At 40.5% G+C, this 9,153-nt stretch overlaps 1 protein-coding gene across 1 annotated transcript; it reads left to right on the top strand.

Annotated features, from left to right (window-relative positions):
• Positions 1–1,067: 1,067 nt before the first annotated feature.
• LOC311025018 (NACHT, LRR and PYD domains-containing protein 1b allele 3-like) lies at positions 1,068–8,780 on the top strand. The gene is made up of 9 exons (XM_084027685.1): positions 1,068–1,268; positions 2,088–3,177; positions 3,276–3,349; positions 3,463–3,677; positions 4,707–4,957; positions 5,042–5,161; positions 6,077–6,209; positions 6,345–6,374; positions 6,901–8,780. Exons 2-9 carry the CDS (start codon positions 3,121–3,123, stop codon positions 7,173–7,175), a joined length of 1,155 nt encoding a protein of 384 aa, XP_083883811.1. The 5' UTR covers positions 1,068–1,268; positions 2,088–3,120; the 3' UTR covers positions 7,176–8,780.
• The last annotated feature ends 373 nt before the right edge of the window (positions 8,781–9,153 follow it).

Raw genomic sequence — 9,153 nt, 5'->3', positions numbered from 1 at the left:
CAGAAGAACCTCTCATCCTTCCCATTTATGATGAGAGACATTTATAGTAAAGACAGAAGGATAACCGTGTATCTGATGATGGAGATCTACGGCCAACAGTCTGTGGAGTTAACCACGGAGGCTTTTAAACAAATGAACAGGACAGATCTGATACAGAGGTTACCAAAGCTCAGTTCAGGACTCACAGGTAAGACATAAGCCCCTTTACTCCGCCTTCTCGTTGCAGGATGATCACTCCTTCTTTCTTTTTGGTGTCAAAGGTACAGAGACAGAATGGAGGCGTGGTGGCGGCGTTATGCCACAAAGTCCAGTATAAATGGTGCCATTGTAAAGATTAAAACAAAAACAACATAAACATGTGTCTAATAAATAGTTTATATAATTCATAATAATATAAAGGTATATCTGATTGAGTTCTGTGTTTTGTAATGAAATTGTTTTCTTTCTTTTGAAGTAACTGTGTCTCATTAAAAGTGATTATTAGTGATTCAATTAGATTTGAATTGTCTGAGTTATTTAATGTCTTTTCTCCTCAGAGCAACACTTTGTGGATAAACATCAACCTACACTGTTGCTGAATGTGAGTGTGACTATATTTTACATTTTAAATCATCATAAATGATAAAACGAACCAAACAGTGAGTTTCTTAAATTGCCTCTCACTGTTAATGTTGAGCTCTTAAGTTATAATGTTACGATGGAAAAGAGAGAAAACCATTTCTTTGAGCTCCTGTTACAGAAACATGATGCGTTGAGATCAGAAAGTTATTAATTAATATGAATTAAAGGATGGAGGGACTCATATTTGGCTTTGATGTTAAGAAATAAAAACACTTAATACTTCAAAAGAAAATGAAATCAGTAGAAGATATTAGTGTATCATTGTCTTGAGTGATCATGCAGGAAAAAACTAATCTCATAACATTTACACTCGACGTCTATAACACTGACAAAATGCAAATAAATTAATCTTTAACCGTCCCAATTGGGAAATTACACGTTTACACAGGATTTGAAACGGATTCTTTTGGAAACAGTGAAGACTTTGAGTGAGGAGGAGCTGAAGAAATTCAAGTGGTTGCTGAAGCTAACGCTCTTCATGAAGAGGGTCCGACACATGAACTGGGAAACATGGTACGGTGCAGACCTACTGGTGAAACTGATGGTGGAGACCTGTGGTTTGCTGTCTTGGGAGGTGACCATCGACGTTTTAAGGGACATGAACAGGACTGATCTGGTGACGGGAATGTCCAACTCAGGATTCAAAGGTCAGAGAGAAAAATCGAAATATATTTTAGAATTCATGGTAACAAAGAAAGTCGTTAAAATGTTATTTTACCGCCCATGAAAAATGTTATGAAATAAATAAAAAGCGCAGCAAAGCAATAACATGCAGCATCAGCCAATTGAATCCAGCCTCTTTGATTTTTGTGATGTCACTGGAATTAATTTGGTGTAATTATTTTTAAATGTACAATTTACAGTAAAATACAGTACATGTAGGCCAAATAATCACATTTTGCTGTTGACTTTAATCAGCACCTCTGTTACAATAAGATAAACCTTTATTAGTCCCACGGCGGGGACATTTACAGGATTACAGCAGCAAAGAGGATAGTGCAACAACAAGAGGCAAAACAGAATGTAATAAATAACAGATATTAAAAAAATACTACTATTTAAAAATGTAATCAAGGACAGACTGAGTAGTTGAGTTCACATTATTGTATAATAGAATATATGACATTTTGATGTTGTTATTGCACATGAATATCCGTCAATTGAGGAATGGTTGAATAATTGACAGTTATTGGTATGATCAGGCTACTGGGTGCCGTGTTTATCATGCAATATTATTGTGGATTGGTACACAATGTATATTCAATGAAATAGTTTTGACACAATTTCACATTATAGTCTTATCAAGGGAAGTATTTGTTGCATGGCTTCTGCATTAAGGAGTAGAGTGTTCTGAAGCAGAATATGTCATTTTGTAATTATTTATTTATATTTTGCTCAAAAGCAACTAAGTCTTTTAAAGTCTGATTTGGAATCGGTCAGTTATTTTCTCTTTTCTTCCTCCTCAGAGAAAATGTCAGTCCAGTTGAAGCTTTTGGAAACGCTTGAAGATTTCAACGACGATGAGCTCGAGAAATTCAAGCATGTCTTGCAGGACAGTAAAATGGAGAAAGGCCTCCCAAGAATCTCCAGACAGAGAATGGAGCTGGCAGACAAAGCCGGAATAGTGGAGCTGATGATGGAGACCTACGGCCAACAGGCTTTGGAGGTGACCAGGGAGGTTTTAACGCAGATGAACAGGAGTGATCTGGTGCAGAGGTTGTTGGACGTTAGGTCAGGATCCAAAGGCAAGTTGGTTTTTGTTTATTTCACTTTAATGCCTTTTTTTTCTTAAATCAAATTGCATGTGGACGGTCAAACAGCCATTTGAATGTGTGGTTTGAATAATGCCTGTTGAAGCACATGCTTCAATTAGATCAGATCAGTCAGTGTTTCAGCCATGCAAGGGGCTCCATGGTAACGTCGGTGTTTGTCCTTCGGTGTGACGGACACACTGGACCATTATTGGATGGATGCATCACAATTACATTTTGTCCAGAGATCTTTGATGATCCTGGACTTTTCCCTCAAGTACCAGTGAACTCTTGCATGGAGTGCCAAGAAATGTTGTTTCCACATTCATTGTGCTTTGAGGATGCATCGTAATCACTTTGGTGATCCTCAGACTTTTCCTTGAATTATTATTCTCCAGGACTTTAATTGCAACACAAAAAGGCTGCCGAACTAACTACATAATGATGACGATTTGTAAACACTGTAGCTGCTCCATCAACACTTAAAATAACATAATTTAGACATAAATACAGCAGCGACCTTGTTGATGGACCGTAGACAGTCTCTGGTTCCTCCACATAGAACCTCACATTAGACCCAACCAGACTATCGTAGACCTCTGCGAAACCACTACGATCTCAGTGAGAATCTCAGTGCTGACAGGCTTTCCCCCTCATGCTAATTATTCACTTGGAATATTTCAAGTTAAATACCACATTAATCACATGACCTTAAATATCAAAATAACAATTTGAAACAAATTCAGACATGTCTTCACAAGGGCCTCCGGGACGCATGGAGCCTGAGGGTGGTGGAAGCGTTATGGTAATCCTCACATCAGTTCATCACTTTGCTTTGTTCATTTATGTGATGTTGCAAAAAGCCCCATCTCCACTTATTTCCAAACATCTGGTCCTCTGCAGCAGGACTGCAGCGACTGGACTAAAGTTGAACCTGACGTGAACAGTGCAGATGCAGATGAGGCTCCGACGTACAGGTGAAGAAAGAATAACGTCCTAAATTCTGCATCACAGCAAACTGGAACTATATTCTAGGGATATATGCTCATCTTTTTTATTTCATTTGTTATTTTTCCATGGCTTGCTGTAGCCTACAGTCTGACGCGGGAAACTTTGAATGCAGCGTCTCTGGCTTGCGCTGGGTCTGCAAGGAAAAGGTCAGCTTAAAGTATCAGTTCTGCTCTTGGGAAGGACATATGCAGAGGATGGAGTGGATGCAATACATGCCTGCAGGTCCCCTAATGGACATCACAGTCATCGCCGGGAAGCTATTTGAAGTACAGCTGCCACACTGGATCTGCATAGGTAAGTGGACAGAACGTGCCCCTTGGCACCTTACTGTTAAATCAGATGCCCACATTACGAGCCAAAAACCTCCCATTACAGCTTAGTTTCGATGTGCATATACTTTTAAAACGACAGTACTGAGCTAGCTTAGCCAGCTAAGCAAAGTAGATAACTTGGATGTTAACGGAAACTCACCCCAGAAGAAACTAAAAAGTATTCCTTCAGACTTCGTTGGCTCTGATAAGAGGTCCGGGCGGACTTTCTTTTCATCTGCGGCTTTTTGGTGGATGCAGTCATTTCCGACGTAACTACTGTATGTCCGTTTGCTCTTTTTCGGCAGCTAAAGAATCCATCCGTATGCTGTACATAAGCTCTTGAGAAAGTTTGTCGCTACATGAATGTCTTCCAAGGAGAGAGTTCTCCTTTCTTCTTCTGTAGCATTTGCAGTCAAAGTTACAGATTTCCTCCATTTCGCTGTCTTTATCCCGTTGAAATGTAACCGTAGATATAGCGTCTGATATCTTCCGCTCCAGCTCCGCTGCGGCCGACATGGACGCTGTATCAGTAGCCATGTGTTTCGCTTCTAACATAACAGCGCGTGAATGGCCAACGGTAATCAGTATGGAAATGAACTGCATCGCCGTCATGCAGTTCGATTTTTTCAGAAACTACAAATACAAAATGTATACTTTTACGACAACCAATACTGTTATCTGAAACATGGAGTGGCTTCTTCATGATCCCAACTTGCATATTCTGCAAAAAAAAACGAAAATCACTCATTTTGAAAAAAAAAAAGCTTATTTCGTCATTTACGCGAATTCGCTGGTTTTGCCATGGCGGGTCACATTTGAGCAACTTTTAGACAGCTGAAATTCAGGACCACGGATGGGTTTGGGGCAATGCATATCGAATACAGTGTTGTTGAACCTCTGACAGCTGTGTGGAATTGATGAAAAACAGTATAATATGGGATCTTTAAATTCCAGACAACATGAGTACAACAGCTGATGCAATCCTTATGTTATGTGCTCTTATGTTGTGCAGACGACAACCCTGAAATATGGGACAAGTTTGCAGTCCTGCACATAGAGGACTGTGGAGATGTCGTGGAGAAAGCATCCGAGGTCACATCGCACCACGTCAAACTGTCTGAGCCAGTTTTCTCTATCAGAGCATTCCTGGTGAAACTTGGCATCCCATTTAAGATACGGTGTGAAGTTTTAATATACAAGATCAACACAGCATTCCTCACACTCCATGTTTATCTGATCCCACGTGATCCTGGTCTAAAACAGGTTATTTCATATCTTATTGTCACTAATGCCACAAATCACGTGATGAAAACGCAGCACAGGCAACTCATGTTTTTGTCCCAACAGCAACTGGACAAGAGCTACGGATACAAAATCATCAAAAAGCCGCCGCCACAGGAGTACCTGAAAATGGAAGATCGTTTCATCCTCACAGCAGATTTCCACGGTGCAGAAGTTTGTCCTGAAGTATGTTTGACTGAAATAAGATTATTTCAGTGCTTCAAACCTAAAATCAACCTTTTTATTTAAAGCAACACCTAAGAACTTTTCCTCTTTGGTCCCCCTACAGGTTGGAAGGGAATTGTCCATTACTGCCGTCGTAAATAATTTAGCCTGGACGATGTCCAGTGACAAGGTAGAGTAGCTAACGCCTTAGCTAAGATTAGCTAACATGAGCCATAGCGATAGTTACATATATATTAGCACAATAGCTAACGCCTTAGCTAACATGAGCCAATAAAATAATCAATGTATTGTACACAGATGCACACTGTTGGAAAAAAACTCCAGCAGCAACAAAACCAAGTCACCATCCGTCTTGCATTTTGTAGCCTCCTTCAGCTCTCGAGTGTGAGCCGGTCCGATATTCACTCTCTTTTAGCTGCAAGGTCTCTTCCACGCACCTGCCAGGTGTTCTCCCACTGATCTCCACGCAGAGCCTCCACCTACCGGCTTTTGTAACGCTTGCCGTAAAGCAGGTCAAATTGTAGTCTCATTACAATTGTAGAACTACAAAACCACTACCCTACGAGGCAAAGTTACATAGTGCGGTTACAGCTGATAGAGGGCTGCAGAGCGATTGCTTTTTTGAGGTGATGAACCACTGAAACTATTTTGGAAACATTATTTTAAGGCACTAAATACTCTTTAGTGTTGCTTTAAATATCTATGAACAATGTGAGCGTTATGTTATTATGAATATTTAAATAATACATTTAATATCTGAAATCGTGACATTTTACCAATATTTGGCAGTTATCATTTTTGACCCCTTCTGTTCATGTCTTTGATTTAGATGAGAAAAAAAACGTACTAATCGCTGTTGCAAACTCCGGATGCTGAAAGTCTAACCTTTTCCCATAATTTATTTTTTTTCCTCAGGACATACAGCTCATATATGAAAGCATGCCAAATTACTGCGAAGTGTTCATAAGAAATCCAGACGCAGACTTTGCACTCAAGCTCAAACACAGTAAAGAGCTTCAAACAATATGGAACATTACGATTCGAAAAGGTCAGGTTTAAATAATATCACCAGAATTCATCTGCACAGCCTATTAAACACTTTTAACTTTCACCGTCACTCACATATGTATCATGAGTGAAGCCAAAATATGTCTCTTTTCTTTTCCTCCTTTTTCTTTTTCAGAAGAATACCAAAACACCGGTCACATACAAGGTAAGACATTTCAGATAGACTGGTTACCTGTCTGTCTCTACATGTCTCCCTGTGATAGACTGGTTACCTGTCTGTCTCTACATGTCAGCCCTGTGATAGACTGGTTACCTGTCTGTCTCTACATGTCAGCCCTGTGATAGACTGGTTACCTGTCTGTCTCTCCATATCTCCCTGTGATAGACTGGTTACCTGTCTGTCTCTACATGTCAGCCCTGTGATAGACTGGTTACCTGTCTGTCTCTACATGTCTCCCTTTGATAGACTGGTTACCTGTCTGTCTCTACATATCAGCCCTGTGATAGACTGGTTACCTGTCTGTCTCATACATGTCAGCCCTGTGATAGACTGGTTACCTGTCTGTCTCTACATATCAGCCCTGTGATAGACTGGTTACCTGTTACCACCCCCCACCCTGAATACAGGATAAGCGGTGGACAATGGATGGGTAGATTTCTTAAATGTTATAGAAAGTGATGTCACTAGGTAGGCTGTTGACCTGAATCCAATTCTTTTTCTTTCCCTCTAGCCTCAGGCGATCACTTCGTGGATAAACACCAGTGTGATCTGATCGACAGAGTGAACAACATTGAACCAATCTTGGATCATCTCCTGAGAGAAGTTGTAATCCAGCAAGAATTTTATGACAGAATGTCTGCCATTCCAACCACCCGGGAGAAGATGAGAAAACTCTACGGAGGTCCCCTGAATGCAGCCGGACGCAACGGAAAAGACATCTTCTTCAAAATCCTTGAGGAGAAAGAGCCGTTTCTTGTTGCCAGTCTCAAGAAGAAGAACTCATAAATACTGTGTTGAATTCACCTCTTTTCTGCATCGCAAAGCAAATGTCAGGCCAGACCCCCTACAACGGTTTAGTTTGTCACCTTTTCCACCCTCATGAGTTTGCAGGTATGGGTATAGTAGTGTATCTGCTGCTGAGGTAGGAGTATCATAGAATATATCAGTATTATTGCACTGTCACTGTCTCAACGTGTCATATAAAGCTTTTTCTAATGTAAATATCTACAAGCAAGAAATTAGCTCAAATTGTTAACACAACTGTTACTCCCCTCAAGCTGAAAATTACGAAACCAAGTCGTTCCTCTGTGTTAACTGGCATTTATTACACACTTATGTGCAACTGTGTGCCGTGAGAACTGACATACAGAAACAGAAATACAAAAGAAACAATTACTCACTTAGGCCATATACATAGCGCTACATGATGTCACGTTAGCTTAAACATAGCCACTGTACCTCATTGGCCGCTTTGCTTGAGGAAAATAAAAAACAGGTCTTCAGTTCTTCTTTAAAGGTAAAATCCTCTCTTTAACGTAATGCACCTTTGGTAATACAACTTCTAAACACCTGGATGAAAAATGTGAGGACCTCGAGGCGCGCTCCAGACGGAATAATATCAGGATTATAGGAATACCGGAGGGAAAAGAGGGATCACGGCCCAGAGAGTTCATCTCACAACTCCTAACCGAAGCGCTGTCTCTGCCAGAGCAACCACTGATAGATCGGGCACACAGGATAAACCGCCAGAAACCGAAACCAGAGGACCCCCCGCGACCCTTCATCTTAAGACTTCACTACTACCACGTCCGTGAGGAAATACTACGTAGGGCCAGGGAAAAGAATAAGATGGAATACCAGGGACGGAAAATACACATATTTCCAGACTTCCCTCCTTCTGTGGTCAAACAGAGAGCTGCGTTCACTAAAGTTAGAGAAATGTTACGAGGAAGATCGGACGTCAGATACGGACTGATTTATCCTGCCAGGCTGATTGTGACACACGGAGGAGTGAAAATGTCGTTTACCGACCCGAGGGAAGCTCAAGATTACGCCGAGAAACACTTTGGTCAGCCACATTAGACAATGACAGAGGAATGGACGCGGCGGGTGGAGGGCAACGTGAGGAAATGGACTGTCGGTGAGATGCGTGAGTCTCTCTCTCTCTCTCTCTCTCTCTCTCTCTCTCTCTCCCCTCGCTTGTCTATTCAGCAAAAGATAACCCACACTTCTGGCTGGAATTATATAATGTGTGGAATCTGAATGCGTGATCGCTCCAGCAGTTATACATACTGGTTCAATCCATCAAAATATGGTGAGACTGTACGTTAGGCTACACTAGAATCGTTTTATACCTGACAGTGTAAATGTTTTTGTTTTATTCAAATTAATCTGACGAGCTATCGTTTTTGAGAAGCACTAGTTACTAAGGTTAACAAGGGTTAACAGTAACAGCTCAGGGAAGTAATTTTCCCCTTTTATTTTCTCTCATTATTATTATTTTTGAATACTTCCCAAAGTACTTTCGTGCCATACGTTTGTTTAGTACTGGCTAGAAATGTTCTTGTTGTTCTTTGTTTACTCAGTTTGTTCCAGGGGGTTTAAAAGAGCTTATAGGAAGGGGAAGGGAGGGATGGGACTTAGCCGTCTTACTACTATAAAATCACAATTTAAAGGTGGACTAATTGGAACAGTTATTTACTCTATTTATTTTCTGATATGCCAATACAAGATGATCTGAATACAAGAGAAGGAAGGAAGGGTCTAACCTTAGCTAGCTGGAATGTGCGCGGACTTAATAACCCAATAAAAAGAGGTAAAATCTTTGCTCATCTTAAATCATTAGCACCAGATCTGGTATTCTTACAAGAAACCCACTTGAAAAAAGACTCTCATATCAGATTAAGGTGTAAATGGATCAATAATGTATACCACTCATCATTTAATGTTAAAGCAAGAGGTACAGCAATTATGATAAGGAAAG

Source organism: Eutrigla gurnardus, assembly GCF_963514095.1.
Source record: "Eutrigla gurnardus genome assembly, chromosome: 14".
In the NCBI taxonomy this organism is placed as follows: domain Eukaryota; kingdom Metazoa; phylum Chordata; class Actinopteri; order Perciformes; family Triglidae; genus Eutrigla; species Eutrigla gurnardus.
The sequence above is the reverse complement of the archived record's forward strand: the minus strand, read 5'-3'. Positions and strand labels throughout refer to the sequence as shown.